The sequence below is a fragment of the Mytilus galloprovincialis genome, chromosome 3 (genome assembly GCF_965363235.1).
Source record: "Mytilus galloprovincialis chromosome 3, xbMytGall1.hap1.1, whole genome shotgun sequence".
Classification (NCBI taxonomy): domain Eukaryota; kingdom Metazoa; phylum Mollusca; class Bivalvia; order Mytilida; family Mytilidae; genus Mytilus; species Mytilus galloprovincialis.
Genome location: NC_134840.1, coordinates 73380528 through 73403672, shown reverse-complemented (window position 1 = coordinate 73403672; position 23145 = coordinate 73380528). Strand labels below are relative to the sequence as shown.

Sequence of the window (23145 nt, the reverse complement as noted above, 5' to 3'; positions counted from 1 at the left end):
TAATAGAAGCCAAGAAAAATTTGAAAAAGTCCTGGTACCATGAGTGTTGGTAGTATTTCAAACTACAAATGTATCAACAAACGGGAAGAGGTTGCACTGCGGAAGAAAAATGCTCATTTACATCCAAACTAGGCCACAATCTTCCTAAAGAGTATGCAGCTTGAACATTGTGTTCAATTAATCTGCAGGCCAACAAACTTGCCAACCAGTTTGAACATTGTGTTCAATTAATCTGCAGGCCAACAAACTTGCCAACCAGTTTGAACATTGTGTTCAATTAATCTGCAGGCCAACCAACTTGCCAACCAGTTTGAACATTGTGTTCAATTAATCTGCAGGCCAACCAACTTGCCAACCAGTTTGAACATTGTGTTCAATTAATCTGCAGGCCAACAAACTTGCCAACCAGTTTGAACATTGTGGTCAATTAATCTGTAGGCCAACCAACTTGCCAACCAGTTTGAACATTGTGTTCAATTAATCTGCAGGCCAACCAACTTGCCAACCAGTTTGAACAATGTGTTCAATTAATCTGTAGGCCAACCAACTTGCCAACCAGTTTGAACATTGTGTTCAATTAATCTGCAGGCCAACCAAAGGTAACAATTACAACACAGGGACAAGCTGCTGAAAATAAGATGAGAATCTGTATACAGAATAAACAACCTATAAGACAAGATTTTGGTCTACATGGTTTCCATTTACCACTAATATTTTTGATGCATTGTATCAATTTTATGAAAATGCTAGGTGATTAATATAAGTTTCATGGAGCCTCTAGTTTTTGTGTTTCAGAAATAATATTATGTCTGAAAAATTGGTATTTCCAGCTTAATAATAAAATTCAAGAAAATATCTGACCATAACTCAATGATTGTGTTTTAGCTTTTTATTGTTATAGCATAACAAATTCTTAAGTACTAACAATTAAGATTTAATCTAAGTCTATATCAGTGAATTATACAATATCCACATATTTCCTGTAGTAATCATTCATCATTTCGGGTCCTTTTGTTGTCATTTATGCCTTTTCCCATTCCCCATGCCAATTCAAATCAATAAACATAAATCCAGCTATTACAAACTACATCATACATGTAACATGTGCTATAGTAGTAATGTTCTCAACTGGTCACGCTACTCAAAGCAGACAGACAATACATGTAACATGTGCTGCAGTAGTATGTTCTCAACTGGTCACACTACTCAGAGCAGACAGACAATACATGTAACATGTGCTTTAGTAGTATTTTTTCAACTGGTCACACTACTCAAAGCAGACAGACAATATAAACATCTGGTAAACATTTGAAATTTCTGATTGTTTCTGTTCATTGGTTTTTTATTACATATTTCCAAAATTAGTCTCTACATCTGTCCAAATGAAGTTCTGCTAACTATTATTTTAGGTTTTCTATGAATTGTATCATCATATGATTTAAAGGTCATAGAAAATTGAGGTCCTGTATTCCACTTAGTTCCAGCATCATCTAAAACTAAACCTCTGATTTGAACACTGTATTGTCCAGCGACGGGAAAAGATAACAGAAAACTACAGGAGAAATAGTCTTTATGTGGTCGTACTGTCTCCTCATAACTTCTGTTTGGATCTTTGACCTGAAATAAGGTCAAAAGTATGACAGCTGCGGGACAGTAGATTACTTTTTGTGTTACTATCTTGATATGTTCAGTGATGAATTTTCATTTAATATAGAACACATGATCTTCATGTTAAACCACTTGAATGTGATTAAAAACTAAAAATGTAGCCTGTTGTTCAGTGGTGAGGTTCATTATTGTTTCTTGTTTCTTGTTTTATATAGATTAGATTTTTGATTTTCCTGTTTGATTTCACTAATCATTTTGGGGCCCTTTATAGCTTGCTGTTGAGTGTGAGCCAAGGCTCTGTGTTAAAGGCTGTACTTTGAGATGAACTATAATTGTTTACTTTTTACACATTGTGACTTGGATGGAGAGCTGTCTCATAGGCACTCATACCACATCTTCTTATCCCAAATTTAAAAAAAAATGTAGGTGACATCATCCTGAGGAGTTTACATCTTAAATGTTAACAAAACTTATATATATATATTTATCCTGCAATTGGGTGTCCTACTATACAGATACAGCCCTACAGATATCGCTATGCTGTATCTGTATACTATACAGATATCGCTTTAAAGCTCCGCCCACTGACGGACTGAGTATTGTTTGAACCTGTGTGACCTCAGAATGTGTATTCCAGTTGCATTCCAATGACGATATCAATTGTCGATTTCAAAAACTTGAATGTGTATGATTGTGTTACAAAAATCAACCATGTAAGTTTCAGCATGCATGTTTAGTGAATGTCAAGTCTGAAGCGTAGGACAACTGGTACACTTCTGTTTCAAATTTGACAATGATTTGTTATTTGTTTTTACTGTTGATATTAGTTGTTATGTTAAAATAGATAATTATTCACCTTGAGCAATGTATTATTGTTGACCATTCAAGATTCTTTTTTGCGAACCCGACTTCAGCGTAATGTGTGATTTTGATATTACTACGCGGGCCTCAGGGGATTACAAATCGAAAATAAATGCTAAATATGTTAGTTTTGTGTCTTTCAAAACACAAACAATATACAGAATTAATTGCAGGATAAAGACAATAACTATTTAGTGTCTTTAAATATCAGCTGTATTTGTACTCGGCTCGAAACAGGTGTAGTAGCTCGTTAAAAGCTGGCATACACCTTGTTTCCTAGCCTCGTACAAATACAGCTGATATTTAAAGACACTAAACAGTTATTGTCTATATATAGTCTAGATCAGTCTGGCTTAATCTTGAAAGCTTTATTGTCTGTTTTATGCTACCAATTAGTTATTTTTGTGTTTGAGGGAATAGAGAATTACTTTGTGGGCAATTATTTTGATTGTTTTGTCTAGACCCTTCTAGTTTTCATGCTTTCAAACTTATTTCATATTTTTGTCTTTCAAACTTTTGACCTTGAATCTATTCTGAAAACTTGTGGTTTGTGCATAGAAATCATATAACATCCACATTATTTTAACAACTGTTTCTTGTGTTCTATAATACTCTACCTTTGTGTCTGTATTATGTTGTTGATTAGTTATTTCTGTTTTTACTGCTATACAGATTTCACTAACTTGTCTAAACATCTGTTTCTTGTGTTCTATAACACCTTCAACTTTGAGTGTAAATAAAGTGTTATGATGTACAAGTAATGGCTCCATTCTCATGTTCTGTTGAGGTGTAACTGCTAACTGTAAAAACAAAGATATGCATTGCACAAATGAAAAATTATTTTTGACACACATATAATACTAAGTCTTTTTTCGGACATTTTCTTAAAATGTAAGCAACTCTAGATGTATATTTTCGACTGGCAAAATCTCAAAAATTAAAATGTATTTTTAGCAATAATATCTTTTTTGATTTGATTGATTTCTATAATTAAAATATTACATGCATTGTTTTGTAGTCTTAAATTGCAGTGTGGTGAGATTTTTGTTGTTCCCTAAAGCTGAAGTGACTTTAAGATGAAGAATAGCAATAAAAGTGATGTTCCTTTACTTTTTGAGTATTTTTTTGTTGTGCATTTACTGATTTTGTGACATGGATGGATTATCTTTTGTTTTCTATTATACAGGTTGACAGATTTGATTCTTTAGTTAGAAAATTGACAGAGAATGGATTTAAAGTGTCTAAAAATAACACTGGATTGTATGACCAATTATATTATGTCCCTTTTGTATCTTTCGTCCTTCTTTTAAGCTGAATAACAAGCTTAAACAGACCAACCATGTACTATGGTTAAAAAAAATACATCAAACTAAAAAATACAACTTACATTAAGTTTTGTTGTTTGTATGCTCTGGAAGAAATATCTTGGATATCTAAATGGTACTTGTAGCAAACTCTGTACACTTTTACTTAGGAAATCCATGTGCTGTAAAAAGGGGGCTCATGAATTTAAAAATATAAACATACAAAACTGATTTCAACACATTAATGTCAAACATTTTGATAGAATAAATAATGCAGTAAAACAATTGTTAATAATTACAGTATAATGGTTTAATGTTCTTTCAAGCAACTATTATTATAAAAGAAACTAAGGTTCAAACTCCCTCTGACAAAGTTGATTTAAGATGAATTTGGATATTCTGTTTAGGCCGTTTTTAGTCATATAGCCCCAAAATTGCAGTGCATTTACGCATTTGGCTCTCAAATGGTTTGAGCATTTTTATGAAGGTTAAGACACAAAAATGCTTCAAAAGCTCGAAACTTATAAATTAATTTTTTCATTCAAGTCCATTTAGAAAAAAAGTAATTAAAATTTACAAGAACATATGTCAAATATATTGGTTCCCTATGCAATGAGACATAATTAAGTTCAAGAGATGAAATTTACACCATGTATTTTAAATGTTGATGACTGAACAATTGAAATGGAGGTACAGACATAAATAAGTTTTTAATTTTAATAGTAAATTCTGCATATCAAACAACAATTTTGTCGTACCTCATGAGTTAATGCTTGGCTATTAGTTTTGAGTATATGGTTCAGATCTTTCTGTATGTTAACTAGTGTTACTGACAAGACATCACTATTCTCACTAGTAACAGGGAACAGTCTGAAATAACAATCATATCATATGTAATACAGTTATAACTCTGGAAATTTCAAATTAAAAACGGGGCAAGGCAATTTGTATATCAGTAAATAATTAAGTTAGATGTATGTTTCATTATAATACTTTATTCTGATTCGCTAATTGCACATTACGTGTTATTCCGTAAGCAGTTGCATTGCTCAATACAACTTTTCATTCATGATAACACGTGGTCAAACAATAAAGTGCACAGGTGAATTAAATAAAAAAATATATAAAATTCGTGTTTTCATGATCACAGGTAAAAAATGTAATTATAAGTATTGAATGCTTCTTTTTTAACTTTATAGGGTTGTAAAAGCGTTGACCGTGCACACATTTTTAGAATGAAGCGCTTCCGCGCTTCATACAAAATGTACCTCAGTCAACGCTTTTACACCCCAAAAAATTTACAAAAAGAAGCATTCAATTCTTAAATAAAACATTCAATCAGGTGCTAAAACTACTTGTGGTAATAGTCTAGTGTTTTATACTTGAAGCAAGCTGAGTGTTTGTAATTTTGAAGTTTATTATACCTTTCTTAAGGAGTTAGGTTTTTGTTCTGCACTGATTTGTTTTTGTTAAGGATAAATTATCTTTGTACAGTTTGTAACTCCCCTGTTCAAATAAAGGAGCATGTCAGTAAACACGAAATTGTTTAAACCCTGCCAAAAGTAAATGTCAATGCCTGACTCCATCCATGTTAATTGTGGTTTTGTATCACATTTTTTGGTGCATGCTCAGATTTGGGAGTCCTGATTTAGAGATTTAAATATTGAATAGTCACATATTTTTCACTGCAGACATTATGTCTAGTTGTCTTTTGGTTTTACACAACATTGTTATGTTCACATCTGCTTGACATGTACCCTTCACGTTCTTATACTCTGTTTTTCTATGATACATGTATTACATGTATTTATTCCTAAATATTACTTTCCCCTTACCTAGAGTTATCTGTTGTTATAACTGATGATACTCCAGCCTTCATTACTTCACAACAATACTGTAATCTTTATCAGTGGTTAAGAAAATGTTGTGATCATACTTTTTAGTGTCTTATCATGTGTTTAAATTTGAGACCAGGTATGGAACTCAATTACATTAAATTGAATAGACAATTTGTTTAATAAAGCTTTATCTATAGACATTCATTTCAAAACCGCAGAATAGCACATAAATCTCAAAAGAATCGGACTATTAATTAATTTTGGTCAAAAATGCACTTTCATTGTTTACAGGGGAAGTTATATTTTGAAACTATATTTCACCCTGTTAACTCATAAAAAGTCAAGGTCTTCCTGATTGATTGCAATAAAGGATACTGTGTCACTGTATATAAGGTTTGTGGGTCAGCATCAAAACATGTTAAGTACAAATCTCCAAATTTCTGTTTTAGATTTTCAAAATCTCTCATACACTTTGTTAACTAAAATATAAAATAAAATATAAAATGCATACAAAGTGTAGATATTACTAATCAAAGTTTATTTCAATAACTGTTCTAAATTCATTTCTTATATGTCCTGTACCAGCGTCAGATATTTAAATTGTTTTTGAATGCTTTCATAATGAATTAAATTTGACAAATAGAAGATTTCTAGGTCAAAAGTGTGAGTGTTTTGTATAGTATAGAAGAAATCACATTTGTCCATTGCCATGGTGGAAATGTTCATCCTCTTAACCCTTGAAAGTCATCAATGACCTAACACAAAACCAATGGAAATGTTATATTGACTCATGATGCTGATATCCCAATAAAATAAATGCAGTCTTTCGTATTAGTTATTATTAAGTATTTAATAAACTGGGATTAGAGGCCACAGCCAAACGAGAGAATCTGAAAAAACTATTAGATTCACTGATTACTTTGACCTACCTGTGACAATATCTGACCACAGCGTGATATTTCTTGCCCATTCGTGAGTGCTAATGCTGTAGCTATGGCAGGTGGAGGACATGTCCTGAATGTATTACAGGTCTGTATCAGTTGAGTCAGAGTCTGGAGAAGTTCTATCCTCAGATGGACTAAATCAGTCTGAAACTGCATCGGAAACACTTGTGTGGAAGCAGCCTGTAAAAAAATTGCATATGCTAGAGGAACTTAACAAAAGGTATTATTTATAAACAGAGGAACAGTGATCACATTCATGAAGAGTCATTCCTGATGTTATATTTTAAGTAATATACAATTTTGGGATGTATCATTTGCTTTTACTAGCTTCAACATCTTATATAATCCATAAAAATTTCAACGCTACGTTTTCTGACAGTGTTCTCAGAGAAAATTTAAACCAACATCAATTATTTAAATATACATAGTTTTTAGATGGAAATTTGAAAAAAGTATGCTATCATATATGATTTTGAACCAGGTGCTCCGCAGGGCACAGCTTTATACGACCGCAGAGGTCGAACCCTGAACAGTTGGGGCAAGTATGGACAAAACATTCAAGCGTGATACAGCTCTGAATTTGGATTGTGATCAAATTTTTGACATTACATGGTTTTTTTTTACACAAAACAAATGTCAAGATTTTACAAATCAATTAAAGATTTCTTCTTCAAACTTTTTTAATCTAAAATTAAATAGTTGACACAGCATAGGTTTCTGACACAGAATGAATGTGGTCTAATGAACTTAAAAGTTTTTTTTTGCCTTTGAGCAATTCACTATGCTGTTGAATATTAATCCTCTCAAAAAAATGTTTGAAGAAATTTTCTTTTTATTTATGAAATCTGAAATGAGAAAAATTTAACCCCCCCCCCTTTTTTTTCACATCCCCGTTTCCCTTTTTCCAAAACTGATATCAATTCAAATTTCTAATGGAGTTTGCAACAATAACTACTCTTTTAAATACATCATAAAATATTAAAATGTAAAATAAAGTGCTTGTTATCACTGAATGGTAAAGATTGGTTGGTAGTAAAAGTGAATATACATTGTTTATTGTATAAAACAATAAAAAAAACTTCATCAGCAACATTTTATATTGGCAAATTTCCAATGAAGTTATTTACATAAAGTTATTGGCAAATAAAAATAGAAAATGACATCATAGTCATGTCTGGCAAATTTCCAACATATATTATCAACTACTATTCTATACAAAGAAAGATAACTCCAATTGAAAATTAATTGCTATTGCACAATATTGTGCAATTAGATATTTCTTGCTATTGTGCAATACTGTGAAATTGAAAATTTCTTGCTATTGCACAATACTTGATATGGAATCCTGATTTGGACCAACTTGAAAACTGGGCCCATAATCAAAAATCAAAGTACATATTTAGATAAAGCATATCAAATAAGCCCAAGAATTTAATTTTTGTTAAAATCAAACTTAGTTTAATTTTGGACCCTTTGGACCTTAATGTAGACCAATTTGAAAACTGGACCAAAAATTAAGAATCTATATACACAGTTAGATTTGGAATATCAAAGAACCCATTTATTCAATTTTTGATGAAATCAAACAAAGTTTAATTTTGGACCCCCATTTGGACCAACTTGAAAACTAGGCCAATAATTAAAAATCTAAGTACATTTTTAAATTCAGCATATCAAAGAACCCCAAGGATTCAATTTTTGTTAAAATCAAACTAAGTTTAATTTTGGACCCTTTGGACCTTAATGTAGACCAATTTGAAAACGGGACAATAAATTAAGAATCTACATACATAGTTAGATTTGGCATATCAAAGAACCCCAATTATTTAATTTTTGATGAAATCACACAAAGTTCAATTTTGGACCCTTTGGGCCCCTTATTCCTAAACTGTTAGGACCAAAACTCCCAAAATCAAACCCAACCTTCCTTTTATGGTCATAAACCTTGTGTTTAAATTTCATAGATTTCTATATACTTATACTAAAGTTATGGTGCAAAAACCAAAAATAATGCTTATTTGGGCCCCTTTTTGGCCCGTAATTCATAAACTATTGTGACCTCAACTCCAAAAATCAAACCCAACCTTCCTTTTGTGGTCATAAACCTTGTGTTAAAATTTCATTGATTTCTATTTACTTATACTAAAGTTATTGTGCGAAAACCAAGAATAATGCTTATTTGGGCCCTTTTTTGGCCCTTAATTCCTAAACTGTTGGAACCAAAACTCCCAAAATCAATCCCAACCTTCCTTTTGTGGTCATAAACCTTGTGTCAAAATTTCATAGATTTCTATTCACTTAAACTAAAGTTATAGTGCGAAAACCAAAAAAATGCTTATTTGGGCCCTTTTTGGCCCCTAATTCCTAAAATGTTGGGACCAAAACTCCCAAAATCAATCCCAACCTTCCTTTTGTGGTCATAAACCTTGTGTTAAAATTTCATTGATTTCTATTCACTTTTACTAAAGTTAGAGTGCGAAAACTAAAAGTATTCGGACGACGACGACGACGCCAACGTGATAGCAATATACGACCAAAAAATTAAAATTTTTGCGGTCGTATAAAAACAGATTGTACAATATCTTCATTCTTAGTTACAATATTTTTATTCTATAAGAACTTCAAGCTTACCTTCAGCGAAGAAAGAGATTTTTGATAACATAATAGTGTTTTTGTCATCCCACTGTCATCTTTCTCTTTCATCAGATAACTTTCACCTTCACTTATTTCTTGTAAAGCAACCATCCAAAAATGCACATGTTCTGAAGCAACCTACAAAAAGAAAATAGGTATAGAATTATTTATGGGAAAGGACAAGGATTAGGTATATTATGGGGCTTACTTGGACCTGGAAATTCTCCTATAAAACATTGCCTCATGTCATTAAAGCATAAGAAGAAAGGCTTTTCAGAAAACAAAATTTTCATTAAAATGGCAAATCCTATTCATAGTGTCGACATTGTTGCAGCAGTAAACCCTAATTGAAGAGTTGAATGAAAAAAATATGAATAATGTTCAGAAAGAGCAAAGCACAAAATCAAGAATCCACAAGCTGGGGTCATTGAAGCTCAATGAATCTAGAGTAAGTAAAACTTCATTTAAGAGTGATTTAAGTGCATTTATTAGTATGTTTACTAACCAGATGTGAGAGTGAACTGAAGAGATCAGCTGCAACAGGGTGCTGTCCATATCTCATAGCCTGTCTGGCCAGTTTATACATAAACCAGGGTGACTTATGTCCATTTCTAAGTATCAGTTTTTGTATTTCAGTTGGGATTGATTCACTACCTGCTGCTTGGAATATCAACGTTCCTAGGTATGTCTGTGATAAAATATTGGAAATGATATTGATAAAAGCCTACAAGTTAAGTTACTTTGTTTTGCTAACTTTGTTGTAATGGAATTATACATTACTGTTATACAAGTGAGAGGTTTAGCTAGCTATAACACCAGGTTAAATCCAACATTTTGCACATAAGAAAATGCCTTATCAAGAATATATGACAGTTGTTTTCCTTTCAATTAATGTGTTTGAGCTATTGATTTTGCCATTTGTTATAAAAGACCTCTCCGTTTTTGGAATTTTTCTTGGAGTATGAAACTTTTATAATTTTGATTATTTCAAAAGACCTTTTTATTTTAGAGAATATTAACATCATTACTGATTCCAGATTAAACTGATAAGATCTCATAACATGAAATCCTGAATTACGATCTTGTATGACTCACATGTATAGCAGATATGCTTATTTTAAGTCCTAATTCATTATAAAATCCTATACTTTTTTCATGTGATTATATGCTTAAATTTACCTTCATATTTAATAGATGTCGGAAAAAAGAATGCAGAGGATGTCAATTTTTCATTGCATATTGTGGGAAATAGCTTAAGTTTATTAACAATTTTACTGTTTGGAAAAGGCAAAGTAAATCATGGTCTTATAATAATAGCCTTACCTTAACTTGACCTTCTTGACAAATGGCACTACTTTGTAACAGTGAGAGAATGTTGGGAATTATCTCCCTTATGTATATATGATTTTCTGAACCAATGGCTGCTAGACCTTCACACAATATCAAAGCATGTTCCTCTGAAGAAAAAAAATAGTTGTGAATAAAACTTCTCAAATTCAAATATTTAATTTCATTTCAATTTTTTTTGTGCTGAAACTTCAGGAATAAATAACAAAAGTTTTATTTTATTTTAATTACAGTGAGTTGCTTATAGGTGTTACTGTGAAAGTTTACCTATAGCTCAACCTGTTTTTTAAAATTGACAATACAATAGGGACATTTAAATTGACCAGTAGGTATTGTTAGATTTAAATCTACCTTGATGCTACCTGTAAAAAAATTTATTCACCTAACCCAAAGTTTCAGCATGCTTTTTTCCTGAACTTTTTCTTACCTAGGATTATTCTATTAAAAAATTGATAGGGAAGAAAATAGTTTTGGTTTTCATTGTTTTAAATCCCTGATATATATAATTTATCTATTTTTTACCTAAAATTCTAAATCAGTAAAAGATTAAATTAAATATGTATTACTATGTTTGAAAATTAAACTGTCTTTACACACTAAATGCTTCTTTAAAATTCTAACCCTTATATATAGTATTGTCCAGCTGCCAGTGAAACAAGAAATAGCTGTTCAGGTGTTTACAGTTTAAATTTTCAGATGGATATGTTGTTCATTTCTTCACATGTCCCTTCAAGATTCTCATTTTGGATTATTATTTGCAATGTTTGAAATCTTTTGGTGTCATTGTGCATACAATATTGGATTTATTTTATTTGAATTCACTTCTTAGATTTTTTATAGAAATTTTGCTTCTTAAAATGTGATGTGTTTTTTTCAAGATTTTATTGTCATGAAGGACATCAAGGAGGAAATAATTCATTCAAACTGTTTTGTGGGGCTTACATATGATGTTGTACATGTAAAATTCAAAAATAATTTTGGAGTGTACCTTGCTGTGTTTTTTCTTTGAAATCTATTATAATATTAGTGGGACTTTTGTGCATAAAATGCTGTGTTCGCTCAAGGAAATTCAAATTTTCATACGATGGGATTTAGTTATGTTAAAGATTAAAAAATTTCAAAACTGGAATTCAAGTAGGAGATATAGTGTGAGTTCATCCAACATGTTTCTGTGGCTTTAAATGTGATTTTAAAAACATTCATTATTAATTTGGGATCTATTACAAACTTAAGATGATTTACCATTTAAATGGGATCTTGGAAATGAAATAAAATGTTGAATTAATGCAGTGGATATAGTCTAATCTAGTGATAAAGTGAAAAATGAAAGTAAAATATTCTAAAATATTCCTAACGTGAGGAAATGTTTTAAGTGAATGTGAAATTGGAAATAGTCATTATAAAATTTACTGTGGATATAGAAAAATCAAGTGATGTATAGTAAAAATATAAATAAAATGTTACCAAATATTTGTAAAGTGAGGATAACTATTTGGAATATAGTAATGGAAATGATAAAAAAAAATTACAAGATTCTGAATTATGTATAGATTCTGCACCTGTTAAATTAGGATGTATATCATGGGAAGTTAATCAGAATTTATACTATGGATTTAGAAAAAAATCTAGTGAAGTAGTGAAAAATGAATAAAATTGGGAATTATTTAAAAACTTTGGAATTCTGGATGAGATGTCAAATATTAGTGTAAAAAAATAAATGAAATTGTTTATTCAAATATGATTTTGATGTTTCATAAAGTGAGTGAAATATTACGACTGGATTATTTAGGGTATTAAACACTGCTAGTAGTGGCTATGCAAACATTAAGATGAAATGTAGTGCATTTTAGGCCATGCAATTTTAAATAAACTGCAAGAAAATAACATATATGATATAGTCATTCTTGTTTGGCTTGATCATTCCTAATATTTTGAATGACAGTAAAATAAAAAATCTCTCAATAGAATAATCCTAGGTAAGAAAAAGTTCAGGAAAAAAGCATGCTGAAACTTTGGGTTAGGTGAATAAAATTTTTTACAGGTAGCATCAAGGTAGATTTAAATCTAACAATACCAACTGGTCAATTTAAATGTCCCTATTGTATTGTCAATTTTAAAAACAGGTTGAGCTATAGGTAAACTTTTACAGTAACACCTATAAGCAACTCACTGTAATTGTCTCCTAGAAAACTTGCTGCACAAAAATATTTAACTTAACCATGCTAAAAAATTCAGATGATCCGGAAAAGGGTTGCCAATAACTCAAGTGTTGGTAGGTAATTAATGCATTATACCATTCCTTTTTTCATATACGTACCATGATAAATCCATAATTAACCTATTAATCTCCCCGGTGATACAGAAATAAATGCATCTAGAATGCTGTTTAATCTGTTCATATTATTTCATGTGTTCATAGAGTAATAACATAATACTTTAATTTTTTCTTAAAATATGTCATTTTTGCACAAAATTTGTATCTGCCTCCTACATACAATTTCTAACAAGCATGACATGGCTATGTAAGTTTTTGTACCTAGTGTTGGCAGATTGTTCTTTATTTGTCACAAATATCCTCTACTTACCACTTTCAGTTGTCTCTAAAAGTTCTACGATTTCTGACAGGAAGAACATGGTTGTGTCTGGAAACTTTTTAACCAGGTGTACAGCACATTGTAAACAAAGCTGTAATACAAGTATCAATAATATACTTTTGTGAAAATCTCTGCAGGGACTGTATATATTTACTCTCCTTGTTGATATCACCCATTTTTTCTCATATTTTTTTTTTTGGTGCATTAAATTTTTATGATCAATTTATTTAAATTTGGTGGTTGAAATTTTCTCCTAAAATAGCAAAAAGTGTTTGTCAATACTTTCAGAAGATTTTACCTTGAGAACTTTTTTATCTTCTTTTGTTGTACCCCAGACAGATAAACAGCACTGTGTTGTTATTGCAAGTCTAGCCCCTTCTACTGGGTCCTGGTCCAAACGAAATAATTTCCGTTCTGTATAAAAGAATGCAATACATTTTCATAACCATGCTGAATAATTTTCAAACAAATCAAGGAAGTAGTTTTAAAGTTTTATAAATTGATGGAAAAAATTAGCCACAGAAAATATGCCATTGAAATTGCAAATAACATCTAAAAAATGCACATGACAATATAGCATTAGCAAGTTTTTTTCAGAAACCCATGTCATAAGTCTTTAACATGACCAAAAAAAAATAACCAAAATTTATTAGCCATACAAACAAACTGTTGATAATTTCATAGTTATAAAGTTATGTTGCTTTTTCCTATTTAGACCTATCTGACATTCATTCTGATCAATACTCATGGTTAAAAAATAATAACTTACTGAAACTTTTAAAACAAATTGCAATGTTTGTGTAGAACTCCATGGCTTTGGCTGATAATGTTGGATTCTGGGATACATAACATAGATTACACACTTCCTGAATTTTCTGCATGTCTGCTGCTGATACTGAAAAATAAAGATTGTGACAAAATGGTTAACTATTCTTCTTTACAAGAAGCCTGATGCAATTTTATTTTATGCTATTTACATAAAATAATATATCATATTACCTGCCATCCTTAAAACTACATACATTCACCTGACCAATTGAAGTTACACTGAAGGAATGATTATTATCCATCTTAACAATCCAGGCTCTGGAAGCTTTGATTTTCTCACTGTGTTGAATACCCATTGATGGCTTCAGGCTGTGTTAACTTTTTTGTCAGGTTTTTGTATCTTTCACTCATTCCCCAATTTCATTCTCTATACACCTTATTGCTAATCCCGGCTGACCCGGACGCTTGAACTTTTGACACATACAATAATCATTTTTCCATTGTGGGGTCAGATATTTTGTTTTATGATGTCAAAATTTTACGGGAACCTGTGTGATATCCAGTAATAGAGCGATAAGGTGTATTCTATCATAGGGGTAAATTAAAATGCAATGGAATATATGTACTTGATTTTTTTTTTTACATACATACCATCATGAGTTAGAAATAGGTGAAATGCTACAGATTTTGCTAATGTTCCTAGGACTTCTAGTATGGCAATCTTAACAGCTGTTGACTTGGCTTGCAGTACAACTGTAATAAGACTCTGAAAGTATAACAAATTAAAGAACCTAAGTGAGCACGCTCACATACCCCACGTCCCCACATTGTCATTGGAGAAATTAAATAAGTGTAAGAAAAAAAAATTGTATTAGAAAAAATATTGAATAATAATTTCCTGTCAATATGCACATCAACATAGTATGTCCTTATTATTTACAAAATTTCATGAAATTCTGTTGTGTGGTTTCAGAGGAGTTGAGATGACAAACTGTTGCAGTAGTACCTTAAAGCAAATAAGTTCAAAGAGATGTAACTCCTAGAAAAAAAATTGAATTGTAATTTCCTGTCAATATGCACATCTACATAGTATGTCCTTATTATCTTAAAAGGTTTCATGAAATTCTGTTGTGTATTTTCAGAGGAGTTGCGATGACAAACTGTTGCAGTAGTACAATAAAGTAAATAAGTTCAAAGGGGGTAACTCCTAGAAAAAAAATTGAATTGTAATTTCCTGTCGATATGCACATCTACATAGTATGTCCTTATTATCTAAAAAGGTTTCGTGAAATTCTGTTGTGTAGTTTCAGAGGAGTTGCGATGACAAACTGTTGCAGCAGTACATTAAGCAAATAAGTTCAAAGGGGCGTAACTCTTATAAAAAAATTGAATCACAATTTCCTGTCGATATGCACATCTACATAGTATGTCCTTATTATCTACAAATGTTCATGAAATTCTGTTGTGTGGTTTCAGAGGAGTTGAGATGACAAACTGTTGAAGTAGTACCTTAAAGCAAATAAGTTCAAAGAGATGTAACTCCTAGAAAAAAAATTGAATCGTAATTTCCTGTCGATATGCACATCTACATAGTATGTCCTTATTATCTTAAAAGGTTTCATGAAATTCTGTTGTGTAGTTTCAGAGGAGTTGCGATGACAAACTGTTGCAGTAGTACAATAAAGTAAATAAGTTCAAAGGGGGTAACTCCTAGAAAAAAAATTGAATCGTAATTTCCTGTCGATATGCACATCTACATAGTATGTCCTTATTATCTAAAAAGGTTTCGTGAAATTCTGTTGTGTAGTTTCAGAGGAGTTGCGATGACAAACTGTTGCAGTAGTACATTAAGCAAATAAGTTCAAAGAGATGTAACTCTTTTTATAAAAAAAATTGAATCGCAATTTCCTGTCGATATGCACAACTACATAGTATGTCCTTTTCATCTGAAAAGGTTTCGTGAAATTCTGTTGTGTGGTTTGAGAGGAGTTGCGATGACAAGAAACAGTACTGACGGACGGACGGGTCAAAAACATTATACCCTCCGCAACTTCGTTGTGTGGGGTATAATAATATTAACAGACTAAACAGAGACGTTTTTTTTTGGTTTAGGTCATCTTGAGTAATGATTATTTCCATTTGTACTTTTCAAAAAGAGTTTTCAATATTAGAGAACTGAAAATACCTAGAACTAAATACTGTGAATTAAGAAATTATTACCTTTTTTTCAAGTGATTTTAGGAAAAATGGACAATAATACCAGATTAACTATTGTGATTTAATGAACATTTACATTCAGATATATGTATTAGGTATCAGAATGAGAGTATTTATTATTGAGTTACTCACCCAGTTGCATTATTCACATTAACAGTATACCAATTAAAAAAATATATACCAATAAAATTCTTTATAACCATTAATCTAACAGATTTAAAAAAAAATACAATACCTTCACAGATGAATATTTCCACATCTGAGGAGCTTTCATCGCTAGACGGTTCAGATCTTTTAGAGCTATGAGTTTGACCGATTGTCTTGGATCATCAATGACACGACTGATCAATAGATCAACCTGTGACTGGACATCAATTAGGGACTGACAGGCCAGTGCTGTCATTGTCTGAAGTGTCCTAATGACAAACTTCTGTGAGGGCAAACTGGATAGTAGTTCCAAACATACTTGTCTTGCCTGTAAAAAATAACAAAATAACATTTCAAAAATTAAAAAATACTTTCAAATCAAGTTGCAAAATATTGATTAATTGCTACTTTTACATAAATGTGTCTTTATTGGTTAAGGTTAGGGGCAGGATGAGGTTTTAAAGGGAAACTTCGCAAAAAAAATAAAAATTGATATTATGTCCATTCTGTATAAAAATGCTCAAATTTATAGATATTAAAGTTTTATTCCGCTAAATAAGAGATCACCATCGATTTTAAATTTTGAGTATCAGTTCTCTACTCTCCGCCATCTTGTCACCTTCTCCAATGAAAAATCACGATATGTCAATAAACCACAAAGGAACAAAACTACAGTAAACGATGTAGTCGTAATTGCGTGTCGATATCTTGTCAATCGTACGGTTGTTTTATCTGACTGACTAACTTGATACGGAAAATGGTCTTATATTTTTAAATAACCATATAGTCTGTTATTTTTAAACTGATAATATTGTAATTAGTTAAAAAGTCAAAGTTCAAATCATAAAATGATAAATAAGTGTTCCGTGGAAATTGTTTTCGAAAATCTAATTCGTTCATAATTCTTTCAAGTAATAAACTTTATTTAAATAAATTCGGATCTTCCCTCATCTGATCACCAGCATGACTAAAGGTATTACTCCCAAAGGTATTGGAAGGGGTGTAAGGTGACACGTCCAGGTATTCAATCGATTTCCTGTCCGGCGGGCTTGCAAGTTCATGCATCGTTTCACTTCTGTAGGTATTGATCAGTGTACACGACCGTTACTTATAACTTTCCATTTTGAACTATCAGGTGCATGTATAATATACATTTTTGTCTTGCGTGTCCGAACGTGATATAATATACTAGTCATTACTGAACTCATACGCTTGTTTATAATAACATTTCTGGTGTAAAGAATATTATTTATAAAAAAAAAATAATACAAAAAAAAATAATTGAAGAAATACAAATCTATTTACATATTTTTCCAAGGGTTAATTTGGGAAAATGTAATATATACTCGTTGTCAATAGTTTAGGACAGATTGGAACATACCAGAATTATTGATCTAAAAAAATGTGCGCACTTGTCGACGATTCGTGTATACATACGCCTGGTAGAAAGTTACGGAACTATAGTCAGTAGCGCTATTTAAAATATGTATACATGTATACATTGAACATAAGAAAGAAACATTCATTTTGTGTAAATTGTGGTAAAAGTTTTGTAAATAGACTAGTCCACGTATGCCAACAGTATGTAATCAACGAATTCGATAGACTATTGTATACCAAAAGAAGAAGAAGAAAAAAAAGAAACAATTTGATTTAAATACAGGTCAATTTATAACTTGCTTTGGTTCATCGAAGTTAAGAACATAGTAAACTCACAGATTTATATATCAATTAAATTGTTCTCGAATAAAGGACGAAATTCGTCATCATCACAATTGTTCCAACATTCATGTAAAATATATGCAACTGGACGTACACTAATAATCCACAAGGAATGTGAATATTTTCTAGGAAAACTATTGAGTATCAATTTCGGGATTTATTTTCTTTCTTGATATTCAATGACAGCAATTTAAAGAATAAACTGCTTGTCGGATATTTGTCCGCTTTAGGGATATTCTTGCAAGTTGAACAGACTTATAATAACATTCAAAAATAGGGAAAGATAACATTAAATTCGTTGTCTTTTAATTTTAAACATCGTTGATCAAATAGTTATTTAAGTATATATATACGTTGGGAGACGACGATTATTATAGTTGTCTCAGATTTTAATAAGGACGTTCCCGATTATGAATAAATTTGGTTGACGTTTATCACACTTGAAAAGAATATCTATTCGTAATTTTTCGATTCCATTACAAAAATATTTTTTTCTTTATTCGTACATATTATATTCCGCTTCGGTAGAGTTATCTTCAGATAGTTTCATATATTAATTAATACATGGCTTTCAAAAGTCTAAATGTAAGTGTTCTCGTCATTTTTTCGCCTAATAAAGACAAATAAAAATGATTTAGTAAAGCTATTTCTAATTTCTAAGTCCCCCTTTTTTATGAGACATAAATCAAGGACAAGACTTGTATATCATTTCATTCTGACATATGAATTAAGTTTCCCGTCTTTAACCGAAAATTGTGTATTTCTTAGTAAATTAACTTATTTGAATTCAAATAAATAATAGCACCAAATATAATTAAATAATTCCACGGCGACCAATTTTTATTTGTCACCAACTTGAATATGTATTTTTAATGTGTGTATTAAATGCTACCACTGATCCGAATAGACAGTCACACCTGGCAAGGTGTGCCCTAGAGGCGTGGTTAAATACCGAAGTGCAAATAACAATTTACCTTTCAACAAGTCATCTACGAGTATTGCCACAGAACCGTGAATACACACATCGTATAAACCTAGCCATAGCAGAGATAGTAAAAGGTCAATAATAGTACACCAACATATTGTCTTTACAGATTATTGTACTTTAATTTGTTCACCTTATCAGTCCGAAAATGCATTTATTAAAAATAAATTTATAACTTTTTGTGTTGTCTACAAAAATAATTAGAATATATACGTTTAACATAGATAATTTATCTCACGAATGAGTACAATTGAACGTCTGTGCGTTTTATCTTCTTATTATCGGATGGTTATTAGATAAAGCATACGTCATCGGCGCGCTTACGATTACGTTAAAATATGATTAAAAACCAAGACTTTTAATGATTGTATTTTAAATCCCGGCATGCAAAAATCAGGAGAAAACGTCACGACCTACAGGAAGTAGTTGATATTTTTTCATTAATTATTGAATTTCTCCTTTATTACTGCACATATAGCGATAAAACTTTGTGAATATATATATTATGTCATAATGAACATATTTAAACCATAAGTAAAAAATCATGAATTTTCCCTTTAATGACTTTGGTAATTCTATCATAGTAAAGCTAGGTGATATTTCATGGCTTATTGCAAAGATTTTGCTTAAATTGGTGCTGGAAGTCATCTTTAACTTGATGTGAAGTGTGAGCTTTAGTTCCACCTTGAAAGCCTCTCTGTGTCTTTATTTTTAAAAGATGAAGAATAGCAATGAAAGAGATTATGTTAAACAGATTTATATACCACTTCAATATTAATATCTTATGTTTTGTCCATCTCAAAAGAAAATTATACACAATTAATGTTGGATTGAAATCTTAAAACTACTCCTTTTTTTACACAAGAAAAAATGCTATTGAGCACTAATCATAGCCCAAGAGATAGCTAGATATAACTGGAGATTATTTCTTCTCAATCCCAAACCTTTGCTACCTAAAAATTAAAAATTAGATAGATGTGACCTTATTTCTTACCTTAGATGACGTCTGCATATCATGATACATGTGCTGTAGTATAGGTATTAACTGTAGCTTCAAATCAACAGGGGTTGCTATGTTTTGAATCATGTCAGATAAATTGTTACAGATACTAGCAGCAAAAGAACTTAAAATAGCAAAATACAAAGCTGTCTTATAAATGGTTCTGAAAAATCATGTTATTATTTACTCAATATAATAGAACTGTTACAATACAATATCTTGATATCTTTTTTTTAATAGTTTAAAATACAATTTACATAATATCTGTAAAATCATTTCTTTCTTTTCCCCAACTTATGAAGTATACAAAATGACCTTCAAAGTCCCTTTATATCATTAAAACTGTGAATTTGTGTAACTATTTTAAAGAATTTGTATTTTTTTAGTCCTTCTTCTTTTTATATTATTATTTTCTCATTGCTTATATTAGAAGCAATGTAACTATTTTTCTTACAGCTAAGTATACCGTTTTACATGTACATTTATTTACAATTTCCAAAATATTAACCTTGATTGTTCAGCAAATTTCCCAGCAGCAAAAACAGCAGCATCCACTTCGACTGCATCGTTAGAATCAAAACCATTCACAATACTATGGTGAACATTCTTTCTTTCAGTTATAATACTAGCAAGGTTAGCAAGAGTTCTGGAGAAAATATTCAGTCATCAAAAGTAGTTAGGAAAAGATGACAATAATGGTCCTTAAAAATAATTCCAAGTTTAAATAATAGCCTGTTAATTGTAATTTTGTCATATTAATTAACATGATTAAGTCTTAGTCTTTACACTCATAGTCTAAAAACATGAAATATCTTTATTTCATAGCTATTTGTCAATTATTTTTGTTTTAAATTTATTTTCTGAAACCAAGACATAAAAATAAAAGACAACATACCTTAGAGTCAAAGCTCTGGCAGTGCAGTCATTGCTGTGAATTACTGAGAATATCTTTCTTACAAATTCATCTATGTTCAAAATTTTCTCCAAATGTTTTTTACTTTGTTCTGTTACTTGTAAGATACACCATCGCAAGAAATTGTTCCTTAAACATAACGAAATATGCATGAACATTACGAAGATGAATTTTTTAACTTTGAGTACAGGGGAAGATACATGTACATAGGTTAAGATATTGCCTCAATACCTTCTATCATTCATGAATGAAAATAAACTCATCATAGATACCAGGATTAAATTTTGTATACATGTATACGCCAGACGCACGTTTCATCAACATAAAGACTCATCAATGAAATTATTTTGATATATATTAGAAGGTGTTCATGAAATTGTCACTTTCTTGTGAGGTCTTATTTTAATGATAAAAAAGAGAAGTGCCTCAACATCTTTGGATCCTCTTTTTGAGAAGGCATTCATGCCAACTAGAAAGATGTATATCCTTTTAATGAATTAAATATTGTCAATTTTGCAATAACATTTTTAAACAAGAACATTTGTCAAACTCAGATTTTGCAATCAATACAAAGTTTTAAGTGTTTTTTTTAAATAAATGAAGACCTTATTGATTTCTAAATTAAGTTAATTAACAATATATACTCTTTTCTTCAGAACTAAATAAAAATACATAAATTTATTTTTAGATAATCTTATTAGATTTTTAAAAATTCTAGCCAAGATCACAAACATACCCATTCCTAAAAATATCTGCCAATCTAAGAAAAGCTGTGTTGATCAGGATAGGAAATGGATATTTCTCAAACAAACTTGGAAATCTTACAATAGATTCACATTGTATTCCAATCTTGGGTGATCTCAAACCTGAAGAAGTAAAAAAAAATTGAATGAAGAAACCCTTTTTCCCATCAATTTTCAAAATACATACACTGTATTACAAACATACACACCTTCCGACGTTTCGTATCTTTAATATATGTTTCAACCATTTTTGGATGAATTTTAATTCCTTTTAACAAAATTATCTAAAAGTAAATCAAGAAATACTTATTTACCATTTTTTAGTGAAAAATTAAAATCACAAACTTCTCATAGTTTAAGACAATAACACTTCTATGCCTCCTTTCCAACCAATTTTTGGTTGAGTTTGTGAAATCCAACATGGTAAAGCCTAGTCTGACATTACTCTGAGATCCAACGGCTGTTTTGCCAGACATGCTGGGGCCATGAGTAATTTCGGACTAAGTAAAGCCAAGGATAGGTTTTTTTTTTATATGTACATCATCATGTAAAGTGTTTAATGGACTTTTCGTTTTTCTTGTGTTTCCCTATTTTCCCTGATTACTGTAAGCATTGAGCAACTATGTGTGTTTCTTTTCAAATTTTTGGACCTCTGCATATTGCCTGTTTTTATTTAGGAATCTTCTTTATTCTTTTCTCCACTATCCATGCTACATGAATCTTGAGTACAACTACTTTTGTAGACTAGTGTAGCACAGATAAGCAACTGATTACTGTAAGCATTGAGCAACTATGTGCATGTGCAGGAATAATTTACATTACAAAGAATATAATCAGTGCATAAACCAGTATCATTTCGCCTGTAATCATTGTCAATTGTTTAAGATACGGGTATAAAGGATATCAACACTGGCACTACCTGGCGTACCCACCACCAAGGACGTATATTAGTTACAACTCCTTGCCAACAGCACCACCAAGTTATAACAGCAACGCAATGAGAGTTGGTCTTATCTTATACGAGCTAAGGAAGCTATCCCAGCTGGGTGCTCAATTAAAAAAAAACTTGAGGCACTAGTACCTTTAAAGTACAAATATTACACTTTTTAACACAGGAATACAGTTGATTTTTGCGGTGAACTCGAATATGATTCATGGTTTTTTTTGTACTGTAAAAGATATCTTAGCATGAAAGTTTGATCTACCATCGTCAAACACACAATAATCAGAAAAGATCATAATACAACCTTTATCTAATTCAGAAAATGCCAAATTGGCATCCTGTTCTTGTTCAGATGAAATATTGTCTTGAGAAAGAACAGTTTGCATGGGCGCTGCCATTGAAGCAAATGTGGATGACATAAATTAAGTCCGAGACTCTGGACGGGGAACCAACAAGTAAACCGTGAAATTATGTGATTTTCTTTACAAAGTTAATTAAAATTAAAGTTGAAAATTTCATGTAAATCATTATTGATAGGTATAGTCTTTACTAATAGAAACAGTTATCTGAAATGGGA

At 30.9% G+C, this 23145-nt stretch overlaps 1 protein-coding gene across 1 annotated transcript; it reads right to left on the bottom strand.

Moving 5' to 3' along the window:
- Nucleotides 1-874: 874 nt before the first annotated feature.
- On the bottom strand, nt 875-22989 carry LOC143068888 (integrator complex subunit 7-like). Its single transcript, XM_076243233.1, has 20 exons — nt 22873-22989; nt 21619-21748; nt 20865-21011; nt 20478-20615; nt 19964-20093; nt 16351-16590; nt 14550-14664; nt 13900-14025; nt 13429-13544; nt 13122-13221; nt 10513-10646; nt 9695-9877; nt 9187-9327; nt 6541-6735; nt 5987-6090; nt 5609-5674; nt 4532-4643; nt 3857-3955; nt 3087-3269; nt 875-1617 (listed from the first exon to the last, which is right to left on the bottom strand). The coding sequence occupies exons 1-20, from the start codon at nt 22985-22987 to the stop codon at nt 1369-1371; spliced, it is 2823 nt and encodes a 940-aa protein (XP_076099348.1). The 5' UTR covers nt 22988-22989; the 3' UTR covers nt 875-1368.
- Nucleotides 22990-23145: the final 156 nt, after the last annotated feature.

What these genes read in the sequence shown, in the direction of transcription:
- LOC143068888 (XM_076243233.1), bottom strand. Translation starts at nt 22,987, where the DNA reads ATGTCATCCACATTTGCTTCAATGGCAGCGCCCATGCAAACTGTTCTT. An exon ending in TTTAGAGACAACTGAAAGTG is followed by an intron (nt 10,647 to 13,121) that starts GTAAGTAGAGGA and finishes TTTTTTCTTCAG; the next exon opens with AGGAACATGCTTTGATATTG. An exon ending in TCAGTTCACTCTCACATCTG is followed by an intron (nt 9,328 to 9,694) that starts GTTAGTAAACAT and finishes TTCTTTTTGTAG; the next exon opens with GTTGCTTCAGAACATGTGCA.